Source organism: Anolis carolinensis, unplaced genomic scaffold, assembly GCF_035594765.1.
Source record: "Anolis carolinensis isolate JA03-04 unplaced genomic scaffold, rAnoCar3.1.pri scaffold_7, whole genome shotgun sequence".
Taxonomy (NCBI): Eukaryota; Metazoa; Chordata; class Lepidosauria; order Squamata; family Dactyloidae; genus Anolis; species Anolis carolinensis.
Window position 1 is genome coordinate 12,856,552 of NW_026943818.1, and position 21,295 is coordinate 12,877,846.

The 21,295-nt window shown below is 39.3% G+C and overlaps 2 protein-coding genes across 2 annotated transcripts; one reads left to right on the top strand and one right to left on the bottom strand.

Moving 5' to 3' along the window:
• Positions 1 to 566: 566 nt before the first annotated feature.
• On the bottom strand, positions 567 to 14,064 carry pmpca (peptidase, mitochondrial processing subunit alpha). Its single transcript, XM_003230070.4, has 13 exons — positions 13,934 to 14,064; positions 12,678 to 12,889; positions 10,913 to 10,992; positions 10,606 to 10,688; positions 8,626 to 8,720; positions 7,433 to 7,533; positions 7,069 to 7,332; positions 5,888 to 5,980; positions 4,240 to 4,358; positions 2,357 to 2,447; positions 2,097 to 2,159; positions 1,858 to 2,002; positions 567 to 973 (listed from the first exon to the last, which is right to left on the bottom strand). The coding sequence occupies exons 1-13, from the start codon at positions 13,978 to 13,980 to the stop codon at positions 804 to 806; spliced, it is 1,563 nt and encodes a 520-aa protein (XP_003230118.2). The 5' UTR covers positions 13,981 to 14,064; the 3' UTR covers positions 567 to 803.
• A 255-nt stretch (positions 14,065 to 14,319) lies between these two features.
• entr1 (endosome associated trafficking regulator 1) lies at positions 14,320 to 20,372 on the top strand. The gene is made up of 8 exons (XM_062959286.1): positions 14,320 to 14,479; positions 15,256 to 15,371; positions 16,272 to 16,460; positions 17,440 to 17,513; positions 17,640 to 17,751; positions 18,785 to 18,847; positions 18,937 to 19,043; positions 20,136 to 20,372. Exons 1-8 carry the CDS (start codon positions 14,416 to 14,418, stop codon positions 20,227 to 20,229), a joined length of 819 nt encoding a protein of 272 aa, XP_062815356.1. The 5' UTR covers positions 14,320 to 14,415; the 3' UTR covers positions 20,230 to 20,372.
• Positions 20,373 to 21,295: the final 923 nt, after the last annotated feature.

Below are 21,295 nucleotides of genomic sequence, written 5' to 3' on the forward strand. Positions count from 1 at the left end.
TATGGCAGGCATCCTCACAGGTCTGTTGGAAACTAGGCAAGTGGGGTTTATATCCCTGTGGAATGATGTCCACGGTGGGAGAAAGAACTCTTGTCTATTATTACCATTATTATTATTACTACTACTACTACTACTATAGTTGTTATTACCACTATTATTATTACTACCCTTATTAGTAGTACAGTATTCCCACTATTATTATTACTGTGTTGTTGAAGGCTTTCATGGCCAGAATCAGTGGGTTGCTTTTGCATATTATAATCTTGGGATTTCAGTTTGTGTTGTTGAAGGCTTTCATGGCTGGAATCACTGGGTTGCTGTGAGTTTTCCGGGCTGTACAGCCATGTTCCAGAAGCATTCTCTCCTGATGTTTTCTCCTGATCGTCACAGGTTGTGGGGTTGGCAGAAGCTGGGGCTAACAGTTCCCCGGATTCAAACCGCCAACCTTTCGGTCAGCAAATTCAACAGCTCAGTGGTTTAACTCAGTGCTTAATTCCACTCGCGTTAAGTCACAATTACAAACCTAAATGACGCACCAGAGGCCGAAAACATCACTGCTGAAAACATGACTCCTCAATTATTTTATTTGTATCCTCTTTCACTGAAGTTCGTGCCATTTAAGACAAATCCAAAGGATCGTCCAGATAATAACGGAGGCTTGTCCTTTATGACACTTTCCCGATTGGTGAGCGCCACGTCACGTGTCCATGGAGTCTCCTTTTCCAAGTGCTCCAAGTAAGAAGTAAGGAAAGAGTAAGAAACCAACTCCTCAGCGGGAGAGCCATGCAACGTGTCCCGTCTTTTTAACGGAAAAGGCGGTAGGTCCTGGGCAGGCGCCCGTCTTTGCTGGCCAGGGCGGCCTGGATGTGTTCGTAGGCCGGCAGCTCCGAGAGGTCGCCCAGCGCGGCCACAGCCGGCTTCTGACGCAGCATCTTCGTGGCCACCCGCCGCACGTCCTCTGCCTTCACTTTGCCTGCGGAAGAAGGAAAGCAGATTCATGAGGTTGTTGTATGTTTTCCAGGCTGTAGTGCTAACTCAGCCAGAGAAATCAGCCATAGCAGAGCACCTGATGAACCAGCCTGGACACAGTATATTATCTGAGAACACAGAAATGCTTGACCACTCCAACAACTATCATGTCAGACGACACAGAGAAGCCATTGAAATCCACAAGAAGCATGTGGACAACTTCAACAGAAAGGAAGAAACCATGAAAATGAACAAAATCTGGCTACCAGTAGTAAAAAACTCAAAAATCAGAACAGTAAATAAGAAGCAACACTCTGAAAACAGAGGAGTTCCAGACATGGGAACCAGGGGCAGCTAACGACTCTGAACAAAGGATTCCCCCAGGCAGGAAGCAGCCAGGCTTTGAAGCTGCAAGGCCATTAAAAGCTTAATCAAGGTGGCTAATTGCTAGCATTCATACCTGTCACACCAAGACTAGAAATTGCTATTCAACCTGGCCAACCAAGGATTCAACAAGGTAGAAAACAGCCAGGCTTGCAAGCCGCAAGGCTATTCAGTGCTTTTCAACCTGGGCAACCAAGATTTCCCCTAGGTGGGAAACCCCCAGGCTTTGAAGCCACGAGGCTACTCCGTCCCTTTCAACCTGGCCTAAAGAACTGGGGCTAGCAGTATATATACAGTATATATACTCTATTGGGGAGAGTGGGCGGGGCTACCGCCAAAAATGTTTCACTCTGAGATTCTAGAAGGTTCCGGAACATTGCACAAGCGCAGGAGAAATCCCATATGTGTGATTTCCACAGAAGCACCACGAAGAAGAAATGCCCTTGCCATGCTTTGAGGCCTCCTGCTCTCAGAGCAGTCTTATCACCCAAAGGATCAGCTCACCGATGAGAAGGCAGAGCTCGTGGGGCAGTTTCCTTGCTCCGGTGGCCAGGACCTGCCTCCCGACGTCCTCGAAGATCACCGGCCGCGACTCCAGGTTCATCATCAGCATGGACTGCAGCTGGGTCTTGGCTCGGTCTAGTTCGACCTGGAAAAGGAGGAGGAAGAGGAGACGACATTGTAAGGCTGCGAGGATGAGGATGTCTTTCTGGAACCGGGCGCAATAAAGAGCTCTGGCTTACCTCTCCCACGGTTCCCGCCATGAGAATGAATTCTCGGGTGATGATTTCCACCATTTCTCTAACCTGTGAAGACAAAAACGGATGAATGAAGTCCAGTCTAAGGCCAGTGTTGAATGCTAACAGCATTAAAAGACATCCAAAAATAGTCGGAACGACTTGGTTGAGAGAAAGCTTCCTCTGCAGGTGGGCACATCGCTCATATTCCCTGGAATTTACAGTGAAGTCGGAAGAAGTGCATTTAATATCCGAGATGAACCCACCTGCCTGGGATCTGCACTCGAATGGATGCAAAGCAGGCCTGTGTCCTCGTAGCTGTGATGGTACGACGTGGCGTTATACATCCAGTGATGCCTGGAAATACAAAGAAAAACAATGAATAATAATAATAATAATAATTTTATTCTTATACCCCGCCCCATCTCCCCAAAGGGACTCGGGACGGCTTACATGGGGCCTAGCCCGGACACAACAATATAAAAGCAAAACAATAAAACAAATCAATCAGACAATAAAAAGCAAGTCATAAAAACCACATTTAAGATAAAATGATAAAATCATGGATTGGGTTCAAAAGATCTGGGCCAAAGTGCTAAAAGTGCAAATATATCATGAAGGTTAACCCCAATGTCCACTCATTGATTATTATTGTATTTATTTTTATTTTACTTATTATTTTATTATTACAGTTATTATATTTATTATTTTATTATAGTTATTATTATACTTAATATATTATTACACTTAGTAAATAGTTCCATCTTGTCTCTTGTGCCATAGCAACATGCTATGCTAATTTTATATACATACACATATATATAATATACAATAATTTCTAAATATATAATATATTGTATATACAGTAGAGTCTCAGTTATCCAAGCCTCGCTTATCCAAGGTTCTGGATTATCCAAGGCATTTTTGTAGTCAATGTTTCCAATATATCATGATATTTTGGTGCTAAATTCGTAAATACAGTAATTACAGCATAACATTACTGCGTGTTGAACTACTTTTTCTGTCAAATTTGTTGTATAACATGATCTTTTGGCTCTTAATTTGTAAAATCATAACCTAATTTGATGTTTAATAGGCTTTTCCTTAATCCCTCCTTAATATCCAAAATATTCGCTTATCCAAGGTTCTGCCAACCCGTTTAGCTTGGATAAGTGAGACTCTACTGTACTTATAATATTGATAATAATATAATGTAATACAATATTATACTAATAATAATATAATATAATAATATTAACTATATATTATATGTTAAATGTAATATTACTAATAATATTACCATATAATGATATAGTACAATATAGTAATTTAATGCGTATATTGTGCTATGCTAATAATATATTGTATGTACATTTGATTTGTAAGCCACTCTGAGTCCCCTTCGGGGTGAGCAGAGCGGGATATAAATGTAGTAAACAATCAAATAAATAAATACTATATTATTATAGTTATTAGTAGTAGTATGTTATAGTTACTATTTTATAGTCATAGCATCTTATAGTTATTATTTTATTACATTTAGGATTATGATAGGTACAGTAGAGTCTCGCTTATCCAACATAAACGGGCCGACAGAACGTTGGATAATCGAAAATGTTGGATAATAAGGAGGGATTAAGGAAAAGATGATTAAATGTCAAATTACGTTATGATTTTACAAATTAAGCACCAAAACATCATGTTTTATAACAAATCGACAGAAAAAGCAGTTCAATACTCGGTAACGTTATGTAGTAATTATTGTATTTATGAATTTAGCACCAAAACATCGCAATGTATTGGGAACATTGACTACAAAAACATTGGCTAGAAATAAAGATAGAATTGCATAAAATGAACTTCCAGTAGCAACATTGTCGGAAATTAAATGCGTAAAAAATTCAGTCCTTGCTGCCTAGAGAAGCAGCTGTGGATCAGCGTGGGAGGCAAACTGCGTTGGATAATCCAGAACGTTGGATAAGCGAGACTCTACTGTATTATTATTATTATTATTGTTATTATTATTATCGATTGAGACCCAAAGCGGCTTAGCCAATCCCTCTTCCAGACCAATGAGCCTTTTTCAGGGATCAGAATGCGAATCCAACCAGATCTTACAGCCTTAATGGCAGCAAAACTCACAACTCACCGGTTCAGCACATTGAGGTACAGCCGGGTGAACATGCCTTTGCCGGGACCCCCGGCCGAGAAGGAGCCCCCTCCGCCCATCATCATGTTCAGGACCGCAAAGGGGATGAAGTCTTCCTCCTGGATCGGGGACACAAAGAAAAAGGTGAGTGGTGTAATTATTGGAAATAACTGCACCCAGTTTCTGGGCAATAAATGGCAATCATAACCTTACTGAAAAGGAAAAATTGTATCATATCCGTTTGGCAAATGTGAATCCCCATGAACATGTGGAGACCACCTTTTGAAGTTAGAACTCAACCCTTTTGAACAAGTGATAGTCATAAGCATTCGTGTAATGGCACACAGGTTACTCAGCTGTTAGACTGAAGAACCACGTGTATGAACTGTCAAGGAGAAAGACACGCCACTACAAAAATAAGTTTTGTGCAATGAGCATGGAACAGCTTCAGCCTATGATTTTCGGATGGCGTGATTTTAATTGATTTGTCAGGTTTTCAATGTTATTGCGTGAATTTTGCATATATTTCCATTTAACACATTTTAATTTGTTAATATTTTAAACGTATGTCTGATATGTGTTCCAAAGGCATCAAACAAGTGCCTGTGTAAGCCGCCTTGAGTCCCCTTCGAGGTGGAAAAAGGCAGGATACAAATGGAGTAAATAATAATAATAATAATAGCAGCAGAGAATCGGTGTTTCTTTGCAGTTATAATTGTAATTCACTAAAAGATATATACTCCCTTGAAACATCTTAATTTAAAATATGCACTCAGAGATAAAAAAACAAAGTCTTTGAAAAATAACATACAGTAGAGTCTCACTTATCCAACATAAACGGGCAGGCAGAATGTTGGATAAGTAAAAATGTTGGATAATAAGGAAGGACTAAGAAAAAGCCTATTAAACATCAAATTATGTTATGATTTCACAAATTAAGTACCAAAACATCATGTTATACAACAAATCAACAGAAAAAGCAGTTCAATACACGGTAACGTAATGTAGTAATTACTGTATTTATGAATTTAGCACCGAAACATCACAAAGTATTGAAAACATTGACTACAAAAGCATTGACTATCAAAAGGATGACTGCGCTGGATAATAAAGAACGTTGGATAAGTGGAGGTTGGATAAGCGAGACTCTACTGTATATTCTTTCCTCGCAAATATCTTGTATTAATTCACCATACGGGCACATTTCTTATTAAAGTTCAGTTATAGATAGGGTGTAGTTATCTGTGTGTTGAGTACACAGGGTATCATTCTTAATTCATAGAATCACAGAATCATAGAATAGTAGAGTTGGAAGAGACCTCATGGGCCATCCAGTCCAACCCCATTCTGCCAAGAAGCAGGAAATCGCATTCAAAGCACCCCCGACCCACGATTAATAATCTTTAGGTATAAATAAGGTAAATAAATAAGTCAGGCTTCTCTACTGAAGTCCAAACAGCAACATGCATCCACCTCCACTGAGATGTATAGCAGACACTGAATGTAAAATGGAGTCCTGAGTCTGAACATGCTCAGTCCAATCGCATGTCTATAATTCCTCCCACACCAAAGAGGTCAGTCAAACTGGCAAACAACATTCACATAGAATACAGGTTAACAAACGAACAGGGAGAGGCGGGCTCCTTACCAGGAAGGAACAGCTTTCCAGCCCAATCATGACGTGGGTCAACTCCGGGATCGGGGTGGGACCCAGACTCACGTCCGACATGTCCTTCTCGAGCTGCAGGAAGCGGAAGGTCAGAACACAAGGGAGCAGGTCCCATAGAGAGGTCATCCAGCCCAACCCTAACATCAAAATCCTCCCGACAGATAATAATCATCATCATTATCATCATCATAATCATAATTTTATTTTTATATCCCGCTCCCATCTCCCCAGAGGGGACTCGGGCAGCTCACAGAGTTCCAACATACAATAAAATACAGTATAATTAAACCAATGTAAAACAGTATAAACATACAAACCAGCATAAAACATCAAAACATTAGAACATTAGAGTCTGAACATAATATACAAACTTTAAGATAAAATTCAGCAGACTCTACAAGAGGGAATTATTAATTAATTAATTAATAATTAATTAATCATCCACAAAGATAGCCATCCACAAAGGAGACTTGGTAGGTTGAATCTCTCAGAGATATATAGAATCAGAAGGGAACCTCAAGGCCATCCAGCCCAACCCTTTCGATGCAGAAGCAACCATCAAAGCCCTCCCACAAGATGGCCATTAGAAACCCCCAAAGCAGGACACTCAGTAGATTGAATCCTTTGGAGGTATACAGGATTTGGGACCCTAAAGGCCATCCAGTCCAACCTTTTTGATACAGGAGTGACAGTCTGTAGTTTTGAATGTTTTTATGGATTGCAAAACCAATGATAATTAATAATGAATGTTTGTATATGTGTAGATTTTGGATTGTATGGAAATGCTTTTAATGTATGCCGCTTTGGGTCTCCTGGTGGATAAATGTAATAAATAATAATAATAATAATAATAATAATAATAATAATAATAATAGCCTTCACGACAAATGGCCACAGGAGATTCCATATATGGAGGTATATAAAATCAGAAGGGACCCTAAAGGCCATCCAGTCCATCCCTTGTGCTGCAGGAGTGACCATGAAAGCCTTCCCGACAGATGGCCATCCAGACTCTGCTTGAAATCTCCCAAAGGAGGAGATTCCACAGGTTGAATCCATATATGGAAGTATGTAAAATCAGAAGGGACCCTAAAGGGCATCTAGTCCATCCCTTGTTCTGCAGGAATGACCACCAAAGCCCTCCCGAGGCCCTTCCTTACCTTGAGGATGCCTCCTGTGTATTGCGCCACGGAGCGGTCCACGTCGGGTGCCTTTCCTCCTCCCCAAACGGGCTCCACGCCCAGCAGGTGCTTCCGGGCGCACTCCACTAGCTGCTCGTGCTCGATGCCCACCCCGGCCAGCACCATCCTGTCGGGCGTGTAGTAGTTCCTCAGGTAGGAATGGAGGACCTCCCGGTCCATGCGCTCAATGTTCTCCGGCAGGCAGAACCGGTTCAGGCCCACCGTGTTTTCCCGGTAAGCCGCCTGCGGAAGAGAACACGCCATCATCCGTGCGTTCTTTCATATCGATGGGAGACACGTCATGGGAAGAAAATAATGTGGGGATTTGGTTCGAGACACTTACCGCATGGATCATCTCCGTGAGCAGCGGCTCTGGGTCGGGCCTCATGTTCAGGTCCTCCAGCTCAAAGCGGACCGCCATGCGGCTCATTTCGATCTCCTCATCTGCCCCAAAAGGGGAAAAAAACCCTTTCTAAATCGATACGGTGGAGTATTTTAAACAGAGGCTGGATGGCCATCTGTCGGGAGGGCTTTGATGGTGCTTTCCGTGTATCATAACAGAAATGGGATGGACTGAATGGCCTCTAAGGCTCCCTTCCAATTCTTGGATTCTCTAACTCTTAGTTGTCCATGAACCTCTTAAAGTCTATGAGGCTGGATGGCCATCTGTCGGGAGGGCTTTGATGGTGCTTTCTGTGTATCATAGCAGAAGCGAGATGGACTGAATGGCTTCTAAGTCTCCCTTCCAATTCTGGGATTCCATAACTCTAGTTCTCCATAAACCTTCTAATGTCTAGGAGGGTGGATGGCCATCTGTCGGGAGGGCTTTGATGGTGCTTTCTTTGTATCATAGCAAAAGGGAGCTGGACTGAATGGTCTCCAAGGCTCCCTTCCAATTCTAGGATTCTATAACTAGTTCTCCTAGAGCCTGATGGTTTCTATGAGGCTGGATCCCTGAACCTGCTGATGTCTATGAGGCTGGATGGCCATCTGTCGGGAAGGCTTTGATGGTGCTTTCCGTGAATCATAGCAGAAGGGGGCTGGACTGGATGGCCTCTAAGGCTCCCTTCCAATTCTAGGATTCTGTAATTTAGTTCTCCGTGGATCTGTATATATGACTATGAAGCTGGATGGCCATCTGTCGGGAGGGCTTTGATGGTGCTTTCTCTGTATCATAGCAGAAGGGGGCTGGACTGGTTGGCCTCTAAGGCTCCCTTCCAATTCTGGGATTCTATAACTTTAGTTCTCCATAAACTTTCTAATGTCTAGGAGAGTGGATGGCCATCTGTTGGGAGGGCTTTGATAGTGTGTTCCTGGCTGACGGGGCTGGACTGGATGGCCCTTGTGGTCCCCTCCAACCTTTCTATGATTCTATAGCCTTATTTCTCCATGAACTTGCATATATGACTATGAAGCTGGATGGCTATCTGTCGGGAGGGCTTTGATGGTGCTTTCCCTGTATTGTGGCTGGAATGGATGACCCTAGGGTGCTATAAATCCCTCAATGAAGGTCCAGGAAGGGAAGGGCGGCCTCACCTGAGAGCCTGGGCTGCAGCACCACGTCGGCTAGCAGGCTGACCACCGTGTCCAGGCCTCGCGCTTCGGCCGAAACCGCGTACATGGTGGTGTCCCTGGGGAAGAAAGAGGGGGGATTTGGGGAGTTATAGTTTGCCCACAGAGCGCCGTGAATCCACTTCTACAGTGGATCTGGATTTTGGGAGTTATAGTTCACCCACATCTACATAGCACTGTGAACCCAACTGACAGTGGATCTGGATTTTGGGAGTTATAGTTCACCCACATCTACATAGCACTGTGAACCCAACTGACAGTGGATCTGGATTTTGGGAGTTATAGTTCACCCACATCTACATAGCACTGTGAACCCAACTGACAGTGGATCTGGATTTTGGGAGTTATAGTTCACCCACATCCACATAGCACTGTGAACCCAACTGACAGTGGATCTGGATTTTGGGAGTTATAGTTCACCCACATCCACATAGCACTGTGAACCCAACTGACAGTGGATCTGGATTTTGGGAGTTATAGTTCACCCACATCTACATAGCACTGTGAACCCAACTGACAGTGGATCTGGATTTTGGGAGTTATAGTTCACCCACATCTACATAGCACTGTGAACCCAACTGACAGTGGATCAGGATTTTGGGAGTTATAGTTCACCCACATCTACATAGCACTGTGAACCCTACTGACAGTGGATCTGGATTTTGGGAGTTATAGTTCACCCACATCTACATAGCACTGTGAACCCAACTGACAGTGGATCTGGATTTTGGGAGTTATAGTTCACCCACATCTACATAGCACTGTGAACCCAACTGACAGTGGATCTGGATTTTGGGAGTTATAGTTCACCCACATCTACATAGCACTGTGAACCCAACTGACAGTGGATCTGGATTTTGGGAGTTATAGTTCACCCACATCTACATAGCACTGTGAACCCAACTGACAGTGGATCTGGATTTTGGGAGTTATAGTTCACCCACATCCACATAGCACTGTGAACCCAACTGACAGTGGATCTGGATTTTGGGAGTTATAGTTCACCCACATCTACATAGCACTGTGAACCCAACTGACAGTGGATCTGGATTTTGGGAGTTATAGTTCACCCACATCTACATAGCACTGTGAACCCAACTGACAGTGGATCAGGATTTTGGGAATTATAGTTCGCCCACATCCACAGAGCTCCATGAACCTAACAAACGGTGGATCTGGGGTTGATGTCAGAGGATGATGAGAGTTGCAGTCCACCCACATCCTCAGCCATTTTCTAATGGGACCATTAATTGAAACCGAAAGAAGACAACAACTCTTTCTTATAAGCAGCCTTACAAAATAAAATAAGTAGCAATAAAGCTACAGTAGAGTCTCACTTATCCAAGCTAAACAGGCCAGCAGAAGCTTGGATAAGCGATATCTTGGATAATAAGGAGGGATCAAGGAAAAGCCTATTGAACATCAAATTAGGTTATGATTTTACAAATTAAGCACCAAAACATCATGTTATACAACAAATTTGACAGAAAAAGTAGTTAAATACGCAGTAATGTTTTGTTGTAATTACTGTATTTACGAATTTAGCACCAAAATATCATGATACAGTAGAGTCTCACTTATCCAACACTCGCTTATCCAATGTTCTGGATTATCCAACGCATTTTTGTAGTCAATGTTTTCAATATATCGTGATATTTTGGTGCTAATTTCATAAATACAGTAACTACTACATAGCATTACTGCGTATTGAACTACTTTTTCTGCCAAATTTGTTGTCTAACATGATGTTTTGGTGCTTCATTTGTAAAATCATAATCTTATTATCCAACATATTCGCTTATCCAACATTCTACCGGCCCGTTTATGTTGGATAAGTGAGACTCTACTGTATATTGAAAACATTGACTACAAAAATGGCTTGGATAATCCAGAAGCTTGGATAAGCGAGGCTTGGATAAGTGAGACTCCACTGTACATACATACCTGGAAGCCTGACAGTCACAGATGCCGCCGTGTTTCTCCAAAGTCAGGAGGATCTCATCCTTGCTGCCAAATTGAGCCGTAGACTAAGGAGAAATGGGAGACAGAAGGGGACGCTTAATAATAATAATAATAATAATAATAATAATAATAAAAAATCGTACAGGACAAACTGTGTCAATATAATATATATATAAGATCAAATTTCTAGCCCTTAACAGCAGCAGACCCAAGTACAAAAAATGCAAAATACATTATTATTATTATTATTATTATTATTATTACAAAGTACATTCCCCGTTCTACTTACGGAAAAAGCCAGCTTTTCCAGAAAGTGGGAAATCCCACCAAGGTACTTGGCTTCGTATCGCGACCCCGAATTGATGAGGACTGTGGGCCGGAAAGAGAGACGAGGAAATGTCAACACATGAACATCAAGGTGATGGAACAGAGATCTCGTCTCCCAAAGCCCATCTCCACTCTGGAATTAATGTAGTTTCGAAACCGCTTTAACTGCCAGGGAATGGTGTGTGTTATATTTTTGGTATATTGTGTGTGTGTGAGTGTGTGTGTGTGTATATATATATATATATATATATTATATTACATTGCGTGTGTGTGTATATATATATATATAGTGAGTGTGTATACATATATATTATACACGCACATATGTACATACATTCAATATAATATATATACACACACTATATTATATTTTATATATATATATATATATATATATATATATATATATATATATATACATACACACACACACACACACACACACAGTTTATTTATATCTAAAAACACAATATATTATAATATAAATTCACTCAATATACAGTAGAGGCTCATTTACCCAACAATCACTTATCCAACGTTCTGGATAATCCAAGCCATTTTTGTAGTCAATGTTTTCAATATATCGTGATATTTTGGTGCTAAATTCGTAAATACAGTAATTGCAACATAACATTACTGGATATTGAACTTCTTTTTCTGTCAAATTTGTTGTCTAACATGATGCTTTGGTGCTTAATTTGTAAAATCATAACTTAATTTGATGTTTAATAGGCTTTTCCTTAATGCCTCCTTATTATCCAACATATTCGCTTATCCAACATTCTGCTGGCCCGTTTAAGTTGGATAAGTGAGTCTCTACTGTATATATATAGTGAGAGTGCATATACATATATATTATACACGCACATATATACATACATTCAATATAATATATTATATTATATTATATATACACACACACTATATATATAAAAGGGTAATGACGTTTCGGCCTAGGACAAAACAACAAAATTACACATCCCAGAAACACTAAATTTGGCAGCACAACCCCTCATCCGTGCCTCTACATTCATACAAAAAAAGAAAAGAAAAGAAAAATAAAATCCTAATTAGAGGGAGAGGAAGAACTGTTTTTATCTAATAGCTGCCAATTAGAAGGCTAAGCTCCGCCCACTTGGTCTCCTAGCAACCCACTCAGCCCAGGGGACAGGCAGAGTTAGGCCTCACTTAGGCCTCTTCCACACTGCCAATAAAATACAGATTATCTGATTTTAACTGGATTATATGGCAGTGTAGACTCAAGGCCTTTCCACACAGCTATATAACCCATTTATAATGGACTTAATGTCAGGGGAAAACCTTGACCCTTTTCCTTAACTACCACCAATTCCTCAATACTTTATTTCCCATACCACCAGACTTCGCCACAGCAACGCGTGGCCGGGCACAGCTAGTTTGTATATATAGGTCTATATCTACAAACACTATTATAATATATATTCACTCAGAATACAGTAGAGTCTCACTTATCCAACGTTCTGGATTATCCAACGCATTTTTGCTATTAACAATTTTGCTGCTGTTAGCAAATTAGAGACCAATTATGTCGTCGAAGGCTTTCATGGCCAGGATCACAGGGTTGAGACCAAGAGACCAATTATTTTTCCTGTTTTGGACCCGGTCAAGATGCAACACAACGGCGATCCTGATTTCCCAGCCCCGCGGGCAACTGCCTTCAGGAGTTGGACCCGTTTTGCACGACTTACTCCCGACGGTGCAGAACTGTCCAAACTTGTTTTGCGACGCGACCCGAAGCCCGTTTTCCAACGTGGTGACTTTGGTCTCAAACCCTTCCTGGCTGTCAAGCGTGGCAAAGACCGGCTTTGGCGATCCAGGGAGAGGAGCCGTCAAGGGGATGTTGGGGTAGGAGCTGCCAATGCCTCCGCCGCTGTATTTCCGGCAAGCCACCAGCCCAAGCCTAAGGCATAAAAGGGGCTCGGTTATTCCCGAATTTCTGCACCGAACGGCAGCTTCGGACCCATTCCACACTCTCTCAGCCTCAGGGAGACATCCATGTTTTCCCAGTTTTTTGTGGAAAAATTAGGTGCCTCGGCTTATATTCGGGTCGGCTTATACTCAAGTATATACGGTAATGTAAAATAACGATAATATTAATGCTATGGAATATAATAATATATACAAAGTATTATATACTTTTGGGCATTAAATTTTGCCAATTTTTGTAAGCCTCCCTGAGTCCCCTCGGGTGAGAAGGGCGGTGTATAAATGTTGTAAATAAATAAATAATAAGTAAATAAATATAAAATAATATTAATGCTATGGAGGAATAATATAATGGTATAATGTTACAGTGTAATGTAATGTATATAATAATATTAATGCTGTGGAATAATCACATACTTATATATATAATGTGTTATATAAAATAATAATAATAATAATGCTATGGATTTATATTAATGATATTATATATATATATATATATATAATGTGTTATATAAAACAATAATACTATGGAATTATAATAATGTATTGTATACAATATTAATGCTATGAATAATAAAATAATATATAATTTATTATATAAAATAATAATAACGCTATTGAATAATAATATAATAATAATTTGTTACTGTATAATGTATTGTATATAATATTAATGCTATGGAATAATAGCAGGAACAATTATTTATTTATTTCGTGTCAAAAACATTGCATAATAAATATAATAAATAAATTATAAAATGATGGGGGGAAAATGAAGAACAATAATAATGCATAATATTGATATATAATACGTTACATTATAGAAAACTAATAACGCTATGAATATCATTGTACAATATAAGTATATAATATGTGAAATGTAATTAAAATAATATTACTGTGAAATAGTAATAATAATGCTCTGTAATAGTAATAACATAAGCTTGATCTTTTTCTCGTCCTAAGGTGCATCTACACTGTACAATTAACGCAGTTTTATCCCGCTTTCAGTGACCTTTTCGCCGAGCCCCATCCGCTCCGCCGCACCATGTTCGCCGCCATCTTGGATCTGCCCGCCAATCAGCGGGAGCGAGCTCCGGCAGCCAATCAGCGCCTGCCTTTCCTGAGCTGAACCGTAAGTGTTCTTAGACTCCTCCTCTCTGCGGCGACGATTGGTGGAAACCCAGATGACGTAGAAATGGGGGCGGGGCCAACTCACTCAGCTATTCTACTCAGGAGGAGAGAGGGCGGCACAATTAGAAATGGAGGCGGAGCCAACTCCGGTAGCCAATCAGCATCGGCCTCTTCTCATCCGGCCAATCAGAACCTCTTCTGAGTCCGTGTTTTAGACTCCTCCTCCTCGGCATGACGTATTCAGTGGGGCGGGGCCAAGGGCGGCTTTACATTTCTCCCGGAAGAGGAAGCGCTCAGTCCGGCTGAGGCGGCGCTGAAGCCGGACGTGGAAAGAGGGGGGTCTGTGTCGTCTTCCGAGGCTCCATGGCCTCCTCGAAGGCCTCGGCCTTGCCTGCAGGCGTCGAGCCGCTTTGGGGGGAATCCTCCGGTAAGGCCGCGCCTCTGGGCATGTGCAGAGTGCCATCCCCCTTTAAACAGGGAGCCATAGTAAATGTCATAATAATAAATAATATGTATAGTAATATTGATAGAATTGACCCCACAGGAGATAAATAGTTATATACATCTATATTATTATAATGTATTGTAATGTAATATATGATAATATAAAATATATATTATATTATTTTTATGAGTGTGTATAGATATATTATTATGAGTGTGTATATATTGATAGATACACATATATATTACAGATATTTTTATGACTGTATATATAGATATATATGTGTATATATTGATAGATACACATGTATATTATAGATATTTTTATGACTGTATATATAGATATATATGTGTATATATTGATAGATACACATGTATATTATAGATATTTTTATGACTGTATATATAGATAATGATATTATTATGAGTGTATATATTGATAGATACACATATATATTATAGATATTTTTATGACTGTATATATAGATATGATATTGTGAGTGTGTATATATTGATAGGTACACATATATATTATAGATATTTTTGAGTGTGCATATATAGATATATTATTGCAAGTGTGTATATATTGTATGTATATATATAGAATAATGTCCAGGTTGGGAGAAAGAACCCTTATCTGTTTAAAAGCTAGTGTGAATGTTGTAATTTACAAGCTTGAGTAGCATTGAGTAGCCATGCAATTTGCAATTCCAATGGGTGAGGGTCTCTGCACAGAAATCCTTCTCCTCTGCCTTTTAGCTGTGTGTCCCAGGGAGGAGTCCAATCCCTTTTCCTTCAAGGAGTTCGTCCGGAGCAAGAACCAGAACCCGGAACCCGCTCAGAGACTTTCCCTCGAACCCGAAGCCAGCTCCAAGGTACCTATTGATCTACTCCCATTTGCATGTTTTCAAACTGCTAGGTTGGCAGAAGCTGAGGCTAATAGCAGGAGCTCACTCTGGTCCCTGGATTCGAACCGGCAACCTTTTGGTCAGCAAGTTCAGCAGCTCAACGATTTAACCGGCTGCGCCATCAGGGGCTCCATATTAATTTATTTATTTATTACAATATTTATATACCGCCCTTCTCACCCAACAGGACTCAGGGCGGCTTACAATAAAACGCATATATAAAAATTATACAGTGCAATATAAATCAGTTAAAAATTATTAACTTACATCAGTATTCATAAAACTGATGAATATTATATTATAATATAATATTATATATTATACAGTAGAGTCTCACTTATCCAAGCCTCGCTTATCCAAGCTTCTGGATAATCCAAGCCATTTTTGTAGTCAATGTTTTCAATATATCATGATATTTTGGTGCTAAATTCGTAAATACAGTAATTACAACATAACATTACTGTGTATTGAACTACTTTTTCTGTTAAATTTGTTGTATAACATGATGTTTTGGCTCTTAATTTGTAAAATCATAACCTAATTTGATGTTTAAGAGGCTTTTCCTTAATCCCTCCTTATTATCCAAGATATTCGCTTATCCAAGCTTCTGCCCGCCCGTTTAGCTTGGATAAGTGAGACTCTACTGTATTACATATACTCTAATATTATATCTAATATATAAATATATTATCTATATATCTTAGAATATAATAAGCATAATATTTCAGTCATTTGATAAGTCGGTCCAAAATGCCTCTCTATTCTTGATATCACTGGAGCTTATTAAATGGTTTTAATAATACTTTTAAAATATGATATAGAGTAATAATAAATATTGTAACTCTCAGTTGTGTTTTAAACTTGTAGTTGCCTTCCCGACTTGACAGTGACGAAGAGGAGGACGACTGGAGCAGCTCCTACCGGCCGTCGGCCATCGAAGAAGCCCTTTCTCTGAGCATCGGCCCTTCCTCTCCTTCCCCTCCGTGGAACTCGAGAGCAACGACGGGCCCCCAAAACGGAGGGGACGCTTTACCTCCTCTGCAAAGTTACCACGAAGTGAGGGCCTCAAAGTTTTGGGGTGATTATGCCTTGAGGTGCCATCCTTACCCTTCCTTTCTTCTAAAGGAAGAGCTAACAGTGTGATGCGGCAGCAAAAAAGACCAATGTGATCCTAGGCTGCATCAATAGGAGTCTTTGTGTGTGTATATACATACATATTATAATATATTATAATGATATACTATTATAATAAATATTATTTTTATTAGTCTGTATATACATATATAATATAATGTAATATCTAATAATAATATACAATATAAATTATATTATTTTTATTCATGTGTATAGATAAATAGATAGATACACACATATGTATAGTAGAGTCTCACTTATCCAACATAAACGAGCTGGCAGAACATTGGATAAGTGAAAACGTTGGATAATAAGGAGGGATTAAGTAAAATCCTATTCAACATCAATTTATTTATTCATTTATTTACAGTATTTATATTCCGCCCTTCTCACACCGAAGGGGACTCAGGGCGGATCACAATGCACATATACATGGCAAACATTCAGTGCCATTAGACATATGACATATATAGACAGACACATGATTTTACAAATTAAGCACCAAATCATGTTTTACAACAAATGGACAGAAAAAGCAGTTCAATACACGATAACGTTATGGAATAATTACTGTATTTACAAATTTAGCACCAGAACTTCGCAATGTATTAAAAAATTGACTACAAAACATTGACTACTAAAAGGCAAACGGCGTTGGATAATACAGAATGTTGGATAAGCAAAGGTTGGATAAGTGAGAGACTACTGTATTATGAACATGAGCCAACAGTGATGCTGCAGTGAAAAAGGCCAATGTGCTCCTAGGCTGCACCAACAGGAAATATAGAAAATCTACTTGAAATCTGTGGCCTTTGGATCCACAGGATTGGCCTTTTCTTGGCAAAGAAAGGTGGATTTTTGCAATGTCTAATGTCTTTTTCTTTTCTTTCTTTTTTTGCAGCTGAAAGAAGAAAATTCCCAGCTACGAAGCAGAATCTCTGAAGTTGAAACGGTTTCGGAGATGCGAGCAGAGAGGTCTGTTGGTTGTGCTTTCAGGAAAAGTGTGTATTTGGGGTCCTCCAGAGCACAGAGGTCTGTGGTGGCTTCTGAAGGAGGAGGCCAATGCTCCTTCTTCCTCTCTTTCACTCTTTTCTTCTCCAGAGTCAAGCAGCTCGAAAAGACGCTGGAGGAGAACCAACGGAAAGAGGCCAAAGAGGCCCGCGACTTGGAAGCCATGGTCCAGCAAGTGGAGGAAAACCTCCGGCGCATGACGGTCAGCCCTTGTCCCTCTTTCTCTGATTCGTTATTGTTATTATTACAATTAAAAATGATAGTAATAGTCTTCCTCCAGTCCATTTCTTGTAGCATAGAGTCTGGAGGGCAGAATGGAATTAATAATAATATCATCATAGTGTTCCTCCAACCCATTTCTAGTAGCATAGAGTCTGGAAGGCAGAGCAGAAATAATAATAATAATAATAATAATAATAATAGGCTTTCTCCAACTCATTTCTTATAGCTTAGAGCCTGGAGGGCAGAGTGGAAATAATAATAATAATAGGCTTTCTCCAACCCAGTTCTTATAGCTAAGAGCCTGGAGGGAAGAGTGGAATTAATAATAATAGTCTTCATCCTATTTCTTGTAGGTTGGAGCCTGAATTGCAAAGTGAAATTATTATTAATAATAATAGTCTTCCTCTAGCTCATTTCTTAGAGCCTGGAGGGAAAAGTGGAAATTATTAATACTATTAATAATAATAATCTTCCTCCAACCCATTTATTGTAGGTTAAAGTCTGGAGGATAGAGTTGAAATTAATAATAGTCTTCATCCAGTTTTGTAGGTTAGAGCCTGGCAGAGTGGAATTATTATTATTATTAATAATACTCTTTATCCCATAATAATAATGTTCTTTGTCTATCCCATTTCTTGGAATGGACGATGATTGGCAATAATAATAATAACAATAATGATTTTCCTCTAAACCATTTCTTGTTGGTTAGATACAGAATAATAATAATAGTCTTTCTCTAACCTGTAGGTTAGAACACAATTTGTTGTTGGTTAGAACGGAATGAATAACAACAACAACAATACTCTTCCAACCCATTCTGTGTAGGTTAGAACAGAAATCATCTTTCCATTTTTAGATTGGGATGATGCTATTATTATTACTAGTACTATTATTTATATCCTGCTTTTCTTCCAGGAAAAGGTGTAGTATTTTCAGACCAAGTCTCAAATGATTATAATTTTGCTCCACATTTTCCAGGGATTAAAACTTAATAATTTCCTCCTTTTTCCCAGAAACGGGCCTCGAAGGCTGAAAGCAACGCTGTGAAGCTGAAGCAGGAGAACGCCCTACTGCAGGTATCTACTGTTATTATTATTATCGATTGTGTTTCCCATTTTAGGGTTTTGGAAATACTACATTTTTGGTTCTATTCTTGACCCCAAAGGTTCAGGTGGAGAATTACAGGTTGGAAAAGGAAGCCATGAAACGCAGTGCAGACATTGCTTTGCATAACCTTCTAACGGTGCTGACGAAATCCAGGTTATCCATCAAGTAAGTATAATAATAATATTTCATTTCCTAAAATGCACAAACATCAACCCATCAAAAAGTCTTCGCCCATCATGTATGTTTTAGATCTGTCAGCAGCATAGCTACGGTATAATAATAACTATTATATTCTTTAATATTGTTTAATAATAATAACTCTTACTTGCCTCTCTTAAAGGCTAAGTATGACAGTTACAAGACATAATAATATATAATTAAATAATATATTATTAAATATTAATAAATTTCAACTTTTATTTTTATGAGAGATGACCAGAAAGTCCTCTCTGGCTTACCAGAGCCAAATTTTATTATTATTATTAACTTTTTATATTATATCAATAACATAAAAGTGAAAGCATAGAAAATAATAATTTTCGCCTGTCTAAAAGACTCAATATGACACAGTTAAATGACATTAATATAATAGTACTATATAATAATAATTGGAAACTACATCACACAGTTCTAAAGACTTGGGAACAATATATTGTTTTCTGTGTCATACAATATAATAATAATAATAATAATAATAATAATAATAATAATAATAGGTACCTGCCAACCTAAAGGCCTGGAACGATTGTTAAAAGATATAATAATATATAATTGTGTGTGTGTGTGTATATATATATACAGTAGAGTCTCACTTATCCAAGCTAAACGGGCCGGCAGAAGCTTGGATAAGTGAATATCTTGGATAATAAGGAGGGATTACGGAAAAGCCTATTCAACATCAAATTAGGTGATGATTTTACAAATTAAGCACCAAAACATCATGTTATACAACAAATTTGACAGAAAAAGCAGTTAAATATGCAGTAATGTTATGTTGTAATTACTGATTTATGACTTTAGCACCAAAATATCATGATATATTGAAAACATTGACTACAAAAATGACTTGGATAATCCAGAAGCTTGGATAAGTGAGACTCTACTGTAATAATAATAATAATAATAAATCTTACCTGCCTCTCTAAAGGCATGGAACGATTGTTAAAAGATAGAATAATATATAATTATGTGTGTGTATGTGTGTATATATATATATAATGAAATTTAAAATAATATCCTATTGCTATTATATTCCAGGCAATTGCTTTCGGGGGCAGAAGAACTGGAGATTGTGGCCGAATTCCTGAAATCAATGGACAAAATCACCGAAATGCCGACAGATTCTCTCTGAGCTTTAAATGTTGTATTTTTCTAACCCGTTGCCCTTTGGTTGGTCCCGATCATATTTAAAAACCCTTAATATACTTATTTTGACTTATTTGCTGACTTCTTGCCTTTTGTATATATATAGATAATACAGTATTTTCAATTAAATTCATGTGAGAAGTATTCATTTTATTTATTGTGTCAGAAGCGAATTGAGAATACAGTTATAATCTATATATATAAAAGAGTGATGGCATCACGGCAGCGGACAAAACAACAAAAGTAAACACCCCACAACCTCGAAAATTGACAGCACAACCCGTCATCCATGCCTCTAGGTTGATACAACAAAAAGAAAAGAAAAATAAAGTCCTAATTAGAGGGAGAGCAATTGTTTTTATCCAATTGCTGCCAGTTAGAAGGCTAAGCTCCGCTCACTTGGTCTCCTAGCAACCCAGTCAGCCCAGGGGACCCTTTACCTTAACTACCACCAATTCCTCAATACTTTATTTCCCATACCACCATACTTTGCCACAGCAACGCGTGGCCGGGCACAGCTAGTATATAAAAAAAGACAAACAAATTAAAAAACTTCCCTTGACCAGAAGCGGTGACCACTGCTTGAGCGGTGATGGCACGATCGTCAGCGTAGATGAAACTTTCTGTCTCTTCTGATGATTGACAGCAGGCCTAGGCCAACTTGGGCCTTCCCTTCAGGTGTTTTGGACTGCAACTCCCACCATTCCTCACAGTCGGGCCTGAGGCTGTGAGGAATGGTGGGAGTTGCAGTCCAAAACACCTGAAGGGAAGGCCCAAGCTGGCCCAGGCCTGATTGACAGCATCATAAGCTGCTGACAGGTTTGTGAAGACCGCTCCTGTGCTCTGCTGCCTTTCAAAACCATCTTCTCTGTGAACTTGTCAATCTGCTCCGCTCGATAACGAATTCTATCCATTTCGGACTTCAACTCCCAGAAGCCTCAGTCGAAGCCGCCAATGCGGAGGCATTCTGGGAAATGAAGTCCACGCTGTAGGCTAGAGGGCGTGGCTAGGCTCCGTGGTTGGCCGGAGAGGGCCGTCAGTCATTGCGGCGT

Coding starts and splice junctions, on each gene's coding strand:
- pmpca (XM_003230070.4), bottom strand. CDS start 13,980: ATGGCGGCGAACATGGTGCGGCGGAGCGGATGGGGCTCGGCGAAAAG. Junction 10,993..12,677: donor ACAGTTCTGCACCGTCGGGA/GTAAGTCGTGCA, acceptor TCCGGCCCACAG/TCCTCATCAATTCGGGGTCG. Junction 2,003..2,096: donor TGGCGGGAACCGTGGGAGAG/GTAAGCCAGAGC, acceptor CTCCTTTTCCAG/GTCGAACTAGACCGAGCCAA.
- entr1 (XM_062959286.1), top strand. CDS start 14,416: ATGGCCTCCTCGAAGGCCTCGGCCTTGCCTGCAGGCGTCGAGCCGCTT. Junction 14,480..15,255: donor GCTTTGGGGGGAATCCTCCG/GTAAGGCCGCGC, acceptor TCTGCCTTTTAG/CTGTGTGTCCCAGGGAGGAG. Junction 19,044..20,135: donor AAATCCAGGTTATCCATCAA/GTAAGTATAATA, acceptor ATTATATTCCAG/GCAATTGCTTTCGGGGGCAG.